Raw genomic sequence first — 18,312 nt, forward strand, 5'->3', positions numbered from 1 at the left:
AATCCATTCAAACTACTTAAGACAAGGAGAACTGACCTTTACCTCAAGGTTACAGGGAAAATTTAAAATAGCCCGAAGGCACTGGAAACTGCCTTGGGGCTCTTGCAAACAATAGCTAAAAGAATGGATTAAAGCAATCTTAGAGTCCATTCAGATACTACTTGTAAGACGCTTTGTCTTGCAATCAGTACCATTTGTCTTTCATTTTTCTGACAAAATTTACTTTCACTTTTTATCTTGGTTTAGATGAATTTACTTTGCCAGCTGGAATATTTAAATCTGAAAACTTTGACAATAAGTTAAGTCTGGGCTTTTTTTTCCCTAACAGCTCCATATCTGTTTTTGAACAGAGTGCTCAATTTCTTTTTATTTATTTTATGGGTTTTCAGGCGGTTCCCTTTAACAGCCAGTTAGGTATCCAGATAATTAACTTACCAGGGCTCATGCCACATCCATCATCCAGGAAGCATAACATGAATCCACCCTGCAGTTTTTCATTATCCACTGTAAGAGAAAGCAGTTATTACTAATAAATATTGGGCTTAATTTGTTCATCAGAAAGTCATGCTGCTCACATAATTATTCGTCCTTCTCAACTGCAGCCACAGAGTGACAGAGTTATGGTACAATGATGGACTCAGAATGGAGTCTTGACAATAGCTTCATAAGAAACTGCAGGGGAAGAACAACCATGCAACAAAAGGCTTTAGATTAACATAAAACATCTATGTGTTAATAAATTATGTATGCAGCAGGACATACCCTGCTCTGGAATTGGACTGATCCTTTAAACTTCAGGTATTTCTTCCCCAGAGGAAGAAAAAAGGTAGATGGCCATGTGACCCCAGTATCCCTCTATATAACTGATCGACCTTTATGCCCTTCCACCAAAGCACGGATTCTAAAGTAAATCTAGATCATTCTTATTAAATTCATCAGGCTCCCTCCTAAGTAGTTCATTCCCACAAGAGCCTTTTGTGAGTGTTTCTTTGTGGCAGCAAATATTTGCCTCTTGAAAATGCATTTGTTTTTTGAAAATGCTGTTATTTGAAATCAGTTTTGATAATTAAAAGATACCATTAAATGACATACTATAATCTCCGGCCTTAAAAATGTTAAAGATGTAACTAAAGCTAATGAGAATAATTTTAGTGCACAGTTTGTAAACTGACTCTGAAGATAAATTCTACAGCTGGATATATGAGTTCAAGCACATTTCTTTTTTTGATAACTTATTAAGAAATAATTTTTGCCAATAAACTGCATATTTTTAAGTATATAATTTGATAAAGTTTGACAAATCAGTAACCCCTCATAACAATCAAGGCAGTGAACATAGCCATCACCCAAAATGTTTCCTCCTCACCCTGGGTACTCCCTCCCTTCTTCTGCTTTCATGGTTCCTCACTCCTGCCTCACACCCAAGCAATCAGTGATCTGCTTTTTGTCTCCATGGAGTACTTCCTAGTATGTTTAAGTAAATCTGTGTTTGAAGGTCAACTAGGATTCCCATTTAAAAATTAAATAACATTTAAAATAGCCTATGAATAAATATCTAAAAGACATATCTAAGTGTTTTAGCCCACTTTTTGTTGCTATAACAAAATACTTGGGGCTGGACAGTTTGCAAGGAAAAGAGGTTTATCTATCTCACAGTTATGGAGGTTCAAGCCCATGGACCTCAGCTCTGGTGAGGGCTTCATGGTAAATGGCATTGCAATAGCAAAAGGCATGAGTGATCACATGGCAAGACAGGAAGCCAGAGACCTAGGGGTCATGCTCAGTCTCTCTCTCTCTTTTATTAAAAAAAAAAAAAAATATATATATATATATATATATTATGCACACACATATATATATACATGTTGTAGATGAACACAATACCTTTATTTTACTCATTTATTTTTATGTGGTGCTGATGATGATTGAACCCAGTGCCTCAAACATGCTAGGTTAGTGCTCTACCACTGAGCTACAATACCTGCATCTCAGTCTTTTATAACAACCCACTTTTATGAGAACTTACTTTACCAGACCAGCATTAGTCCCTTCCAAGGGCAGGGGTTCCAACAACCTAACCACCTCCCACTAGGCCCCACCTCTCTAATTTGACCACTTTATCCCCAGTACTCTGCTTTGGTTTAGGAACACATCATTATTTTTCTGAATTATGGAAATAGTTCCCTAATTCTATTCCTAAAGTCAAAAGGTGCAACCTGTCTTCAGTCATCTGCATTTCACAGCTCTCCTGCTAAAACCTTCCGTGGCTTCCTACTGCTCTCAGGATAAAACACAAACCACTTAGCAAACGCTTGCCCCTCAGGATCTGGCCCTCTTACCCCTCCAGGCTCATCTCTCATTCCCTGACCCGCCCCTGCTGCCACCATCCTGTTTCACACAAATATGTCCCTTGAACTAATCCTGAATGTCTCCATTTTTCAGTGCCCTGCCCCCATCCTTCCCACGCCTGCTTCACAGGTGGACGCCTCCTGTCCTTGTGGACTGGTTCATGGAAGACTTCTTCTAGGATGGTTTCTCAATCCTTCCAGATCCTCGTGTGCCCATAATGAATGTTGTCTTCTAACCTGTGTTTTCCCACCTTCATAGAAAGTTAAAAGATCTAGTCAGGTGTCTATCTTTCTTCCAGATCAATGGTTCCTACACTTTTGAGGATCACAATTATCTCAGAGATGGACAAGATCTATGTGTCCTCCACCCGTGTAGATACATAATACATTTTCCATGGAGCCTCACACAAGGATGCCGATTCCTTAAAAGTGAGCACTGTGTATACTTGGTACTCAGCCCAGTATCTGGGACTTGGTGAGCCCTGAAAAAAATCTACTCAATGCATATCCATCTTTACTAGAATTGACATACAAAGGCACTTAAACGCTACAGTGAAACATATTTGGTTTGAACTTTATAGACCTCAAATTACTTGGAGGAAACAAATTGGGGAATAATTCAGGGCCTCGGTAAATCATTTGAAAACCAGTCCAATCTTAGATTAACTATGCATGTCCAGAACAATTCTATTTATGAGTATTAAGCACTTGCCCTCGCTTTGAAAAAAAATCAGTTACTAGGTTGAAAGCTATATGATGGTTTGCTGCAATAAAAAGTGTTATGATATGAATAGATAATTTAAAACAAAATGATAAATTCAGTTTTTCACAAAATATTTATGACCTAAAGAAAGAACAAGTACCACCTCCATCATTGATTAGCCAAGATCCTATTTTGTTTGCTTATGATAATGCTGAGCACTTGGGAAATCAGCACTCCCATGCCCTCCTGGAGTCCTGTCACACATCAAGAAGAATGTAACATGTGCGTGCTGATGACATATGTTGTGCTTGGTGATTCTGGATGTCTTCTCGGCCCCTTGCCAATACTGCACATGCTCTGAATGAAGCACCACTTACATTTGTTCTCCATTCTGAAATTTTTGGGACCCTTGCCCTAATTCAAATTTTCATGAAATCTTGTTTAATTTCCATGGTCACAATCCTGTGATCCCTGCCTTCATACTTCTACAGAATACCTTCTATGGTATGACTGGAGTATCTTTCTTGAAAAAGAGAAAAAGAGGACATGTCTACTTAGTGTAACGACACTGTGCAGAATATTTAAGATGCTCATCCATTTGCCTCTAACCCTTAGCTCAAGCCAAGGAGCCTCCACATTGCTCTCTGAATGCTTTTTCTCCAGTTATCTCCAAGCCTCACTCCCACAGCATGGAGGTCTTCGCTGGTATTTCACCTATTAAGAGAACTGCCCCCCATGAAAACCTATGATCTTCCCATCACCCTCTATTGTTTAAATCTGCACTTATTATTTTCCTTTTACTACTTATTACTGTTGGTAGATGATTTGCTTTTTTTTTTCTTTATTGTCTATCTCTTCCCAATGTAATTCATGCTCCATGAGAGCACAGAACATTTTGCTCACTATTCTATCCCCAGCACCTACAATAACAGACACTTAATAAATTGTCATTGAATAAATGTATAAATCCCTCAATAGTCTACCTCCATTCTTTTTCTCATAATCTTTGGACAAGAATATTTTTCCTAGATTATTTGAGAACAACAACTTCTATATTTCAAGCTCTAGATCCATGGTATGAACATAATGTCTTCTTCCTGTTCCCACATACTCTGATTCTTTCCTAGGCAAGATATACTCATTTTATGCTCTACACAAAAGTTCCCTAAATTATGATGGTTTAACTTATAATTTTTGTGACTCTATGATACACACAGAGTAGACGCTACATTTTAACTTTAAATTTCTATCTTTTCCTGGGCTAGCAATGTTCCTGGAATATTCTCCCCTGATGCTGGGTAGCAGTAAGAACCCACAGTAGCTAGTCAGCCACACAATCACAGGATTTAAAAAAAAAATCAATACTCTATAGAATCCTGTGTGGCTAAGCTACGATGTTCAGTAGCTTAGGTGTAGTAAATGCATTTCCACTCATGGTATGTTCAACTTACAATGGGTTTATCAGGGCATAACCCCACTGGAAGTCAAGGAGCATCCATAATTGGATGTGAAAGAGAAGGCCGATTTTTCTCCATGAAGGAGCCCCACTCTTTCCTTGACTCATCCCCCACCCATCGATGTGGGTTCCCTCTTCTTCTTGGTCCCTGAGGGAAGAACTCCATGGTGAGGCTCAATTCAGACCCCTTTTCCTCTTGGGAGTGAGCTGCCTGCAGACAGCCTGAGTTCTGCTCCCTTCTCCCCAGGGTGGAACAGTTTGGGGTGGAAGCCAATTCCACAGCTCTGAGTAGCCCCATCCTGGGGTGCGATGACCATCTCCTTTTACTCTCTCACACATACAACCTCATATCTGTCAGTGATAGAGGATGAGGCTTGCATTTATTGCCTAAACTTTTCAGGACTTGAAGAGTAGAAGGAAAAGAGTGTTATTTATTGTTTCCTCAGATATCTCAAGACCTTCAGTGCAGATATGGATTAAGATCACGGACGATATCCTCTCACCTGTGATTAATTACCAATATTACAGAGCAGCTGACAGAATCAGGGTAGAGAAGCAGCAGTAGCATTATGGACAATTTTCTAGGTGGCATTAATGACAGTGCTGGATCACAGAACCTACTGTCACTGGCATCATATTCAAATAAGATTAACTAATAAGTGCAATAAAAACTTGGAAACTACAAAATGAAGTCAATGAAGAAAACATTTGGTTTGAATTTTGCAGCACTAAAATATTCATGCTGCACATTCGCTTGTGCATTTTAAAACTATGAGAAGTTGAAAATAATGTTTGCTTAATTATGAATAACCATTAAGTTAATATGCTTTTTAAAATAAAATTGTTTCTCACAGCAAACAAATTTACTGCTCCAAACCACTCTAGTTCTTTCACAAAACTCTGGAAGGCCTAATTTTGTAAATGGGTCTCCTAATAAGAGAATAATTTGACTCTTAGAGTATATGTTTCTTGACCTGGCTCCCCATAGGGTTGCTGTACTCACAAAGCATTTAGATTACATTAAAATCTATAGAATGTGGCTTGATTTCATGAAATAAAATAAATGCAAAATAGCTACAAGCTTTTCCATTAGAATAAAAAGGAAAAAGAAGAAAGGAAGTCTGCTCACCTGAAAACACATCAAGTCTTGCAGCCCCTGCATCTCTGAAAACAATATAAAAATATCATTGCTTCAATATGAAATTATGTTTAAAAGATTACATTAATCTAACTTGCTTATGTAAGGTATAACCTACTGTCAGATATCAAACAATATAAAAAGTCACTTAAATTGCTTCAAAATCAATTACTATGTTTCACTGTGCATTTATGTACCAAGAATTATCATCAATGATCATTTGAGAATGTTATAAAAGCTAAAACTCAGAAATTTAAAAGAAGAGATGGAATTTAGTGGTAGTTCGCCCAAAAAGCTCAACAAAATGAACACGAATGCTGTACTTTAAAACACTGGCCAAAGAATAAGTCAGAAATTACAAAATGATTTTCATGATATATTTCATAGGTTTGAGAAAAAGGAGGTCTTAGCTGATGAGGAAGGAAGTATGGAAGGGAAGGATGAGTCTAAAAGGAAGTCAGTACAATAACTGGTGCAACTTGGATGGGGAAACTTGAGTCTTTCTCCAAATTTCCTTTCATTCCCAAGCCAAAACTACCCCAAAACAAATTTGAGTAGTTACACTGTATTTTCCCTCTAACCAATCCTAGAAGCAAGTCCCTTATAGCTCCTTCCTCTAGTCAACTGATGCTTCTAATTCCTCCTAACACAGAAATTCTGGAGCTACCACTGCCATTTCTGGAACATTTCATGTTTCAAGTAAGAAATGAATGAAGTCTTCTTGAAAATTCTCTTCTAATCCTTACCACAACCCCATGTCCTGTATGTGTCAATACCTCTATTATGCAATTAGGCTTTTTATTTTGTAAGTACCACATATACCCTATGTGCTCAATAAATGCCAATATACTGAATAGAAAGTCTGTAAAGAAAGCTTCTTCACATGGTTAAGGCATAACATAAGAACTCACCTTTATATCACATTAAGACATTTTATAATGACCTTTGTGTTTCAGTCCTAGATACTTGCTTTTTGGATAGCTGAGGTATTAGGAAGAGACCCTAACCATCCCTTCCTATACCATCACATTTTTTCTCCTCTCTCTACAATATTTTTTTAATATCCTTCAGTTATAATTTTTACAACTTCAGGATGTCACCAAAATCTTGAATATGATAATATAATTTTTTTAAATAACACAGACTTTATAAAAGACTTCTTCCTGAGACCAACTGAGCATCTTGAGTAAGTCTGCCAAATAGTTTCATTTGCTGTTGAATACTAGCATCTACGTAGTGATAGAGGACTGAGGTATCCACTGCTGAAGACAGAAGAACTGAGGAGTTCAAATTGTTGGGGCAACGCTGGTCATAAGGCAGAACTGAAGACACAGGCTGCTCCCGCAAAAGACCCCGTTCCTCCTCCAGCCCTGATTTTATATGTGGTGCCTCCTGGGTCTTAAACCTTACAAATACCTTTTCTCTTCCTTTTTTTTTTTTTTTTTTTTTTTTTTTTTCCTGAATACTATGTAAACTTTCACTGTGAGACAAACAAACACAACACAGACTAGACCTAGTCAAGGGGCTGCCAGCTTTCAAATGCTGCTCTAAGAATTGCTTTATTGATTACATTTCTCTCCTTCCTTCAAATCCAAAGTTAATCTTTCTTCCCCAGTCACCTAAACACTCTCAACAGTGTTCCCACTGTTCTATGGCTGCTACATTGTGATTTCCTGTGCCTTGAATGAAGCAACTTCAAGAGAGAAAAGACAAGACAGCGATAGAAACGAATGTGCTCTTTGAGAACAAGGTGCTGAAAACAGACCACCCAGTAAAAGGTAGGATGGATGGATATGGGAAAGGCCTGCTTCAGGAACAACAGCAGCCACTCCAAACTCCTGCAGAGAAACTAACCATGAGTATTTGTCTGTCCAGGCCCCTACCCTGTTAGCTCCTTCTAACTTGATTGGGCTCATGGCTCCCCCGACCAACTGACTTTATTCTTTTTCTCATTTTCCCTCCCTTTCTGTGATTGCATTATCCCTACAGAGTGTTTTATAAAAGAAGGAGCTAGCAGTTTTTTACCTAGTGCTGGGCACAGAGTTGGGTAGAAATTCCTAGATGGCTGGTTAACTGACCACACCCTGTGGTCACACTCTCAGATAGGTAATTTCCCTTTAAAGGCCAAAAATGGAGGACAAACACAAAAAGCTAACATGCTATGTCCTAGTGGCAGGGAATTTAAGTCAACCTACTAGAATCTCTGATTTAACAACTGCGTACTGTTTTGTGGATGGACTTTGTTTTCTGCAGAGAAGGGAGGAAAAATCTATGTAAAAGCGAAGTACAAATAGAAAAATAGACAAAGGCCATATTCAATTTAGCTAGAAAAATGAGTTCCTTCCAATTCTCCACACATATAATCTTGAGTGGAACTCAAATTATTAAAGAGGTTCTTTAAACCTCAATTCCTTTGTCAGAGATAGGGAAATAGGGTACTGGAGTTTTGTAGCCAAATGGTATAAATCTGAATTCTATCTCTGCCAAAGAGTAATCACAGAACTTTGAATAAATCATCTAACTTCTCCGTGCACAGCTTTCCACATAAGTAGAACTGGGATAATGAGTCCCACCTCAGGGTGATGCCATAAAGATGAATGTGTTTACACCTATATATAAAGAGCTTGTACAAGTCAGACACACGGGTGGAGAAGAACAGTGAGCTTATTAGTGCAAGTCAGACACACAGGTGGAAAAGAACAGTGAGCTTATTAGTTATCTTATTAACCCTACAATTCACCTCAATGCAAACTTCAATAAAGGCTCAAACCTAAACATAAATTTGCAAGACAAAGTTTACACTGATTTGTAACTAAAGAAACGTCCAAATATCTGCTATTACATGGTTATTAACACAAACACCGAAGTCCAGTTTGCCTTCATTTCAAGTTTGATCATAAATACAAATTAAATAAAGGTGAGTAATTCCTTCTTTCACCTGTTCTTTTTCCCATAATATTTTGATTATGTTGGAAATGTAGTTGCACAACATTCTAAATGGGGGGAAATGACAGTATATTTTTATCTTCAAAGACAACTGGACCAGATTTATGTCATGAAATTCCCTCAGTAGCCTTTGTTTGCAGGTAAACCTACCTTGCATTGTCCAGCAATTCAGCCAGAGCTCCAAAAAGGAAACTGTGGGTCGTACTGATGAGAAGAGAAAGGGAAAACACCAAGTTAGATCAGGTGTATAATCAGGGTAAAAGCTTTAAGATATTCACAGACAAATGTTCTCCAGTTCTGGACAATCAGTTTTGAAGTTATTCAGAATCAATGTACTTAGCATGACCAGTTTTCTGAAGTGCATACTACATTACAAAGCCAGGGTAAGAACACGTTTGCAAAATGTCCTGCTTACTTCTTATAAAATTAAGACTTTGGAGGATCTTACTATTGTAAGAACAAACTTTCATCTTTTAAACTTGCTCTGTAAGTACATATTCAAGTACTATTTCCAAAGGAGTTTTCATTAAAATTGTATTACTTAATACCAAATCAATAATGAGGTATATTGATCAAGATCCTAATTTTCTAAAAGGCCACAGGGTTCCATCTGTAGGCATAAGAATTGGCAGGAGGCCCCTGTTCACCCCACCAATCTGTATGTCTCTGTGGAGGCTTTCCACCTCTGAAAAGCCTGCTCTTTAAATGACCTCATGGATTATCTGTGGTCACTCACTTCTGTACTCCTCAGTACCAAGTGCTTGGTAATAGAACACGGTGGAACCTTCACTACTTACAACACTTGGAAGGTTGAAGGGTCTACCTGTGGGTCAAATAGGTTGCTTTCAGGGTTCCATGCTTACTTTTCCTTTTCTGATGTGGGTATTTCAAGTAGCAACCTCATCATAGCACTCAGAGAAAATTCAGTATGCACTTTTTATGTTTAGTTTAGCAAGAGACCCATTTACCATTTGCACAAGAGAAAGCATCAACTGCAATGTCTGAATCTTCAGACACCTGAGGGCATGGGACAACACCTTAACTTAAAATTTATTTTTAAAATTACATCAACTGCAATGTCTGAATCTTCAGACACCTGAGGGCATGGGATGACACCTTAACTTAAAATTTATTTTTAAAATTACATGTAGGTCTGCGTGTGTATGTGCGTGCATACACATATGTGTGCACGCATGTGTCTTCATTTTGAGGAATTTTAAACTTTAAATACAGATACTAATGAAAGGTGTCTTGAGTCAGGTCAGCTTTAAGCTTATAATTAAAAAAAACAAATCTACTAAATAATGGCCTTGTTTAAAAAAGTGCTCTTTACACAAAATAAAGCTGGTATAAAAATCTAATACTCTATAAAAGAGAAGTGTAAGTAATATGCTTTATAAAATCAGCACTTTAAACCACAGCCCTTCTAGTGAATTTAAAATTTGTATACCGAATGATTCAGTACATAAAAATTCAATATATACATACATGTTCTTTGTGAAAGTCACTGCAATTACTGTGACCAAAAATGCCACTGAGTTTCTGTACTAGTTCAATCAAAAGGTTTTGTAACTGCCTACCATATCATGAAGCTCAAGCTGTGGAAAAACACACAAGTAAATACACAATGATGACCTTACAGATGGTGGTTAGGTGCTTTCCCACAGCAGTGATGGGAAAGAGTAACTACTGGGGAGGAGAAGGATGCTCAGGGAAACCTCTCTTGATAAAAGACATTTAAACTGATCCTTGAAGGATGAGCACCTTGTCTCTTGCAGGGCCAGAGTGAAAACTTTCCATCAGGAGCAGGTGATGCAAAGATCCCAATGCAGAAATGAGCTAAGCATACCAGTGTCTCCCCTTGTAGTAAAATGGAGAGAACAGCTGAGATCAAGGCATGCCAGTTTATGGAGGGCTTCCTACCTCATTTAAATGGCAACTTGCAACTGGAAACACTGTAATAATGAGAGTGACACATACATATGGTTTACTTTTTAAAAGCTCAGTCCGGCAGCTTGCAGAAACATGGATCCCAGAGGACCCAGAATGGGAAGCAAAGAAACCAGGTAAGAGGTTGTGTGGAAGGTGGTCCAAAAGACACGGTGGCAGCTTTCACAAAAGTCAATGGCAGTGGAGACATAGGGAAATGGACGAATGTAAGACATATTTAGAGAAAGCATACATTTGGTGGGTTGAATGCCCAGTGAAGCAAAGGGAGACATTTTTTAAAATCACTCCTCTTTTATGCGTGGAAACCTCAAACTAACATTTACCTGGACAGCTGAGAAGATGGCAATTTGCACCTGATTTTTTGTTGCTTCATGCGACTGTCTTTTCTAATATTAAAAGTTGTTACTTTTAATACTAATATTCACCAATTGAAAAGGGGCTGGAGAGGCCCAGGGTATGGTCCATGCCTGCAATTTCAGCAATTTGGGAGGCTGAGGCAGGAGGATCACAAGTTGGAGGCCGGCCTTGGCAACTTAGTGAGACCCTGTGGTTCAGTGGCAGAGCACCCTTGGGTTTCAATACCCAGTACCTCAAAAAAATAAAAAAGGAGGAAGAGAAGAGGGGCTGGAGAAGTGGGTATTACAGAATGGTTCATGGGAGGGGGAATCTGGGAAGAAATAGCTGCAGAAATGACTCAAAACTGAGACTGAGTAACTTTCCAAAATAAAGTTCACAATCATTCCATTACTAGACTTATGGTTTTTCTTAAAGTCACTCAGAACTGCTATTTCCTCCTTTTTCTCCCACTCCAGGCACCTTTAACTCTTTATTCCACACTTACCAGCTAGAAATCATTCTCCACAGGATATAAAAACTAAATATCGCTGAATATTGCCTGTTTTACTCTGTTATCTTAAAATTGTGCAGTTTGTCCCACTCACCAAGGCTGGCCTTCCCTGTCTTTATTTCTGTGGTTTCTAATTTGGTACATCCATTCTATCAGTTGCTACTTTTAGTAAAAACAAATTACTAAAAGATTCCAAAACACTGACATACCACTGTGAATTACAAAGCAATCACACTATACTTTGCTGCACTAGAAGTGACAAATGACATGGAATATTCTGTCACCTGACTCTGCAATCTATGTCCTTATTTGGGGTTTTACTTTCTGTGATTTCATTTATCATTGGCCCATCTCAGTCCAAAAATATTAAATGGAAAGTTCCAGAAACAAACAAATTCATAATTTAAATTGTGCACCATTTTGAACAGCATGATGAAACATTGAGTAATCCCACCTTTGTTACAGTATATTGCTGTAATTATTCTACTTTATTATTATTTATTGTTCACTTCTTTCTTAATATATAAATTTATCATAGTTCAGTACTATTCCCAATTTCAGGCATCCACTGGGGGGTCTTGGGGCCACATTCCCATGAACACTGTATTTGAAATAACACCCAGTGAGGAGCCCTAAAAGGTATATGGGCCTGGCAGAACAGAAAAAGTGCTAGGATAACAAATGAAAGGTGAGATTCCTATCTTCAGAGGGTTTTGGAAAACTCAGGAGAGGCTGAAATCAATGAATTCAAATTACTGCGTTTGAAAGTTAACCAGAATCTTTAAATTGTGGTGTGGGTCAGACTAGAGCAGGCAGGACTTGTAGAATTAAGCGTCCCACTGACCAACAATTAAATAGTATTGTTCAAATATAAGTGTGAAGCCTTTCCACCACTTGGTGTTAATTGAAGAATATCGATATTTTTATCACTTGTTCATTGTTTTAGAAACACATAAGCAACATAAATAAATAAATCCCTAAGTCAACCATACCAAGTTCATTTTTTTTCAATCAGATATTTCGTTCGGACACGGACAAAACCTTTCTCCTTTGCGTGGAGACCCGACCCATCTCCAACCCCAGCAGGACACTCACGAGTTGGCGTGGATGAAATCCAGATGGAGTTGGGCCCGCTGCAGCGCAGCATATTTGTGGTTCATGTCCTCTAACGCGACCCGCGCGGTCAGAGGGGACAGGAACGCCTGGTCGCAGCTGTTCACCAAGCCCCTGCCCACGCCCACGCGCGGAGCACCAACTGCGCAAGCTCGAGCGCCCCCTGCGGCCGCAGCGCGAACCTCACCCTGCGCGGTATTCAGGTACAGGTATCTGGCCAGGTTCTTAAGTTTCTTGGTCTTGAGTTCATTGTTTGAAAATTAGGCATCAGAGTTAGGTTCCTTTTCAGGAATTAATATTTATTTTTTTAAAATTTTTTTAGATGTCGATGGGCATTTATTCTATTCATTTATTTATACGTGGTGCTGAGAATCGAACCCAGTGTCTCACACATGCCAGGCAAGCGCTCTGCCATTGAGCCACAACCCCAGCCCCAAGGAATTAATTAATATTTCTAAAACCTTCCCAGACCATTGTTCTTCTTGCTGTCTCTTTCAGTCATCCTCTAGCTGGAAATTGTGGGATTGGAGTCTGATCAGAAATAACACACACACACGAATGCAGAGAATCTACTTCGTTTTTGCAGGGGAATGCCTGTTGAGTAAATAGGCAGTTTCTATTCGCTTGTGCAGTCTGCTTACTCTGCTGTGCCTTTTGAATTTAATCATGCTTCTGCCATTTTGAGGAAAGAAAAGAAAAAAGAGAACCAAAAGAAAAGCTGAAGACAATGAGAATAGAATTTGGCTTAGCTGTGATGTTGAGGCTTGTCTGTCCCTCTGAGAACAGCAGTTCCCATCTGGATGGGTCACTAACATTATCACTTGTTGGGTGACATTCAACTATTTGATGCTTTGACCTGACTCAAGGACATTCAGTAATGTTCCAAAAGATATAACTGGACAGGTGCAAGGTGGAGAGAGGCCTTGCAGCTGTCCATATTTTTTTGCTCTACTCACAAAATACTGAATTCTGAGTCACCAAAACCCAAGCTGAAACATAATTTGTCAAAGATGCTAAATGGAAAGTTCCTACATGGGATGGGAAATTATTTGACCTAGCCAACGTCTAAAAAGAGGTCAAACTATGATTCAATAATATTATTAAAGTAGTTTAATAATATTCAGCAAAAATTTTACATGATAGCCTTAAAGTCAGAAAGAAACATCCGTTATACAGGGAAATTGAACAAGATGTATTTGTGATTTCCAGGCATCATACAAGCAATGAAGCTCTCAGACAAGGGAAAAAAAAAGTTAAATTTGGAGGAGTCATTCTACTTCAAAACAGAGGAATTTATCAGCTACTACATTTATAGGAATCAGGAGAGGAAGAGAGAATTTGAATGGCAACCCAAAGGAACATGATGTTCTACTTTAATTTGAAAACTGGAAGTAAACATAAACATTTCAAGTAATTTTTCTGATTGCATTTTTGTTTTAACAGTGGCTGCTATGGTGGTGTTTTGATAGCAAAATTCTCTTTACTAAGCAACTTAAGCTATCTTTCCAATTTTTCCTTCCACAGAACTCCACAAATATAATTTTTTATTTTCATTTTATGGGCAAGAAAAGCTTGACAAGCCTCTTCTAGATTTATTTTATGACCCCAATTTCCAGCTGCTATCTCACTGCAATTTGCTTTTGGGAGGGCACCAGAGCCACTAGCCTGTAATTAGTAAAGGTTGTAATATCTAATTTCTACTAAAGGGAAGGATGTGATTATCACAGAAGCACTCCTTCTAATAATCCAAGCAGAGTCTTCCTACCGCATGTGGCCAGTCCCAAAGCACTAGGCAGTACTGGTTGGCCTGGTTGACAGGCACAGAGGGGAATCGGTTAGATTATGCTAAAAACGTGGCCTGAGAGTCACTGCACAAAATCCAACAAAAGCCTTTTCCCCTTTCCCATTCCAGCTCTGTTCAGCCACTCTCCCCTCCAAAAAGACAAACTTACTCCTCTTCAAGATGTGCTTTTGGGATTCCTTGTTTTACTCACTTCCCTCAAGATTCATTTCAACATTATTTCATGATAAAAAATACTGGAGGAGTGACAGGGAGGGAAAATTAAAATGAGAATGCCATTTGATCATCATATGGTTGATCCTGATTCTAAGGAGAGTCAATTTGAGATGAGACTCTTCAGCTCTCCCTAACTTAACATTTCAGATTTGCAGCACACATATTCTAGTCATAAATAATGACTTAAACCTTTCAAACTACCCTTTTATTGAAATAACTATTTATGAACCAACATTTCATTACTCTTAATAAATATGTTTAAATCAAGATAAAGTTTATAAATATGAAAATTTAATGTTTGAATCTACCAGCCATCCACAGTGGTATGCCATATCCCAAGCACTATGATTAAAAAGTAATGTTGGCATATTATAATAAACACAGAAGATGAATGCTATTAAGTTGTTGATGTTTGAAAGGGGTCAATGATGCTCAATTGAGAAGAGTAAAATGTGTCTGAAAGCAACATATGACCTTCTTGCTCATTTTCTTGCATTCATGCAAGACTGAGTCTGGGTAATGTGTTTTCATCTCTTCTAATCTACTCCATGTACCACGATGGTGAGATTTCATTACATCAGTTGTCAGCTATCTATATAACTGACAATTTTTATACCAGTATGCAGCAGAGTGGTAAGTACTCTGGAGACTGTGGAAAAACAAAGGCCTAGAGCTTTTCAAAAGATTGCCAGAAGTATGACATGAAGTATGTTGCCTTCCAGTCAGAGAATCCATCAGCCATTCCCAACTCTTCTTTCTCCTTCACAAAGGAAAACTTGCTGAAAAATTGCGTTCCTGGACTCTTGTAGTAAGGGTTGGCCACCAGGCCACCATAAATGAGATAGAAGTAGAAGTATACTAAGTGGCTTGTAGGAAGGCCTTTACTCTCCTGATAAGGGCACAGGCAGGTCTGACTCTCTCTCTCTTCTTTCTCTCCTGAAAACAAGCACAATACCTGGATCTTTGGTTGTCACTGGCATCCATGAGGGAAAAGTCAAGAAATTCGTATGAAGGTATCCCAAACGTTCCTGAATTACTAACCCAAAGTTCCAGGGTTTTTTTTTGTTGTTGTTGTTTGTTTGTTTGTGTGTGTGTGTGTGTGTGTGTGTGTGATGAAACAATATTTAAAATTAATCCTTATTTAAGTCATTAGAATTGGGTTTCCCTAGACCTACAGCCAAAACTATTTCTAACTGATAGAGGCAAACCATAATTCCAAAAAGCACTGGAGACATACTTTCTTTCCATCAATTCTGACATTAGCAAGGGATTCTGGTGTGCGATGTTTAAGCATTCTTTTGCCAGTACTGGTGAATGTGTGTTGACAGAGAGGATGGAAGATACTGCATATAGGAGCAGCCATCCGAACGAGAAGGTACAGAAAGACACAAGACATAGGTGCAGAGTATAACAACTAGGATCAATAGACTGAATTACAGAAGAGTCGGAGACTAGATTGGCCAGGAATGAAGAAGAGTATTAGAAAGAAAAGAGATTCGCCACTCAGGGTGAATTTTATGTTTAGTGCGATACATAATTTACAGTCATTATTGGCTCATTCAGTGAATCAGTCATTTATTTGAAGAAAGTCCACTCTGTGGTTCATCACAAGAATATAAAAATAGAAACAAACACATTATTCTTGCTTTCAAAGCAATTATAGTTTAATCGAGGGAGACCAAATCAGGATTCAGTGTAGGAAACAGAAAACATTGTAGGTATGGAAGGCACAAAGAAATAAAATACAGGGAAGCATGAAATGTCTGGAAGGGAAGACGGGCCAAAATGAGGGACCCACCACTGGATAGTTGAACTCAGGGTCCCATCGGGAAGCAGCAGAGCGGAAGGCAGCAGTCTGCTGCTAGAACTGTCTTCACTTCCTGGGGAGGATGCTTTTCCATGGTGGACTGCTAAAGTTGGCCATTGACTTTAAACACTCCTATCTGTGTTCTGCATCTTTGTGGCAGCAAAGCATCAAAAAAGAAAGAGAAGGAGAGAGAAAGATAGCACTGAACTAAAGGAAAAGGGGGAAATGCATGCAATGTCTGCCTTTTCACAGGAGTTGGTAGAACCATAGTTGATAGAATTTAGATGCTACTAAGACATCTAAGTGTAGTTTCTAGCTTTGAAAACTCTCTAATAAGATTGAAGAGAAAGTGCAAGGAGACTGAGGGAGGCAACATGCCATTTCTGCCACACTGATGGGCTTTTAAGACATCAATTAGTGCATTACCGTGTTAAAGGTCCTCCGAGAGAAGTCAGGCTCCAAGCTGAAAGAGAGTTGGGTAGGAAGGGTTTTAAAGTTGTAATGAAATTGGAACTACCCCTTGAAAGATGAGTTTATACTAGTTAGGTAAATAGAATAGGGACTGGTATTTTAGGCAGAGGGCTCAGCTGAACAAAAGGAAAAGCACAAGTCTGCCTTGGCATTCAGTAGGTAGCTAATTTGTGTCTGGAGCCCGGGGTACAGAGTGGGGCAGAAAGAGAGGAGTGCAAGTTTAGAGAGGCCTGGAAAGGAAGTGGAAGTCAGATCACGGTGGGCAGGTATTCTGAAATGGGATTGTTATGATTTGGTCCTGGAATTTCCCCCCAAAATATCATGCATTGAAGTCTCATCTCCCAATGCAGCAATGTTTGGAAATGGGACTTTTAGGAAGTGATTACATCATGAGGGCTCTGACCTCACACATAGATTAATCCATGGATAGCTGAATGGACTCCTGGGCGGCCATGGAAAGTGTAGGTAGGTAGGATAGGATGGGAGGAATTAGGTTGCCTTGGAAGGGTATTTCCGGTCTGTGGGGCCTCCCCGCCTTCTTCCTGGTTACCATGAGCCGAGCAGCTTTCCTCCACCACACCCTTCCCATGTGGTGTTCTGCCTCACTCACCTCAGGTCCAGAGCTGACCATGGACTGAAGCACCTGAAACCATGAGCCAAAAAAAAAAAAAAAAAATCTTTCCTCCTTTAAATTGTTTTTCTCAGGTATTAGTAACAGCAACAAACAGCTGAATAACAGAGGGATCAACAGATAGCAGTAATTATATGGGCAGAATACAAATTTGAGTGGCTTGATTTAGTTATTCAAGGGTCTGAGGAAAGCAGAAAAGAAAGAGGGGGCAACGGTGACTCCATGCTTTTAAGTTTTCAGTCCTGGGCAGATGGCATTGTAGGTGACAATATTGGACAAGTCACAAAAAATTATCAGGTTGAGAATTAGGAGAGAATGAGTTCATTTCTGGCATGGCAGGATTTAGCATTAAATAGCACATCCAAGTAGAAGAAAATTGTCAATGCAGTTAAAATAAATATATAGATTTTCTGTCTTCAATGGAAGTAGCTAACAACAGGCTGTCATTTTTCAATGAAATATAATTTTGAGCTATGGAAAATATTAGTGAAGTTATTGAGCTTTGTATGCCTCTGAAATAAGAAGCTAAGTAGCTCATGAAACAGAAGAAGCCAGTTAAAGATACCAGGATAGAGATAGGAAGAGAGGTAAATAGATGGGGAAATGCAAACTTTGTGGATATAAGTTAGTATTTTTCAAAATTGGCCAAAAATGTGTAAAGAAAAATTTCTGCACAGAACCCCCAGTTAGATACTGATGCCTAATTCTGAACTGAAACAGTGTCTTGACTTCCAAGAATTATGCTCCAGTTTCCATCTGAAAAGACAATACAGGAGTTTTGGTAACTATTTCCCAGGATTTGTCCATGGAAAATTAAGGGAAAATAATGTCTCCAAATCCCAATAAAACTTGCTTCATCTTCTTTCAGCAAAACCCTTTTAAAAA

At 38.8% G+C, this 18,312-nt stretch overlaps 1 protein-coding gene across 2 annotated transcripts in view; it reads right to left on the bottom strand.

The window, feature by feature from the left end:
• The window catches only part of MORC1 (MORC family CW-type zinc finger 1), a 152,751-nt gene extending 140,059 nt beyond the window's left edge, over positions 1-12,692 (bottom strand). Inside the window, exons 1-4 of one of the 2 annotated variants that reach the window (XM_079101436.1) lie at positions 12,484-12,692; positions 8,742-8,795; positions 5,637-5,671; positions 436-504 (exon numbers count right to left, since the gene is read on the bottom strand). In XM_079101436.1, the coding sequence (XP_078957562.1) occupies positions 436-504; positions 5,637-5,671; positions 8,742-8,795; positions 12,484-12,548 (223 nt within the window). In that variant the 5' untranslated portion in view covers positions 12,549-12,692. Of the gene's footprint in view, positions 1-435; positions 505-5,636; positions 5,672-8,741; positions 8,796-12,483 lie in introns of those variants that run through there. The other variant, XM_079101437.1, reaches the window with a different exon arrangement.
• Positions 12,693-18,312: the final 5,620 nt, after the last annotated feature.

This window comes from Sciurus vulgaris (genome assembly GCF_902686455.1).
Source record: "Sciurus vulgaris genome assembly, chromosome: 10".
Lineage (NCBI taxonomy): Eukaryota > Metazoa > Chordata > Mammalia > Rodentia > Sciuridae > Sciurus > Sciurus vulgaris.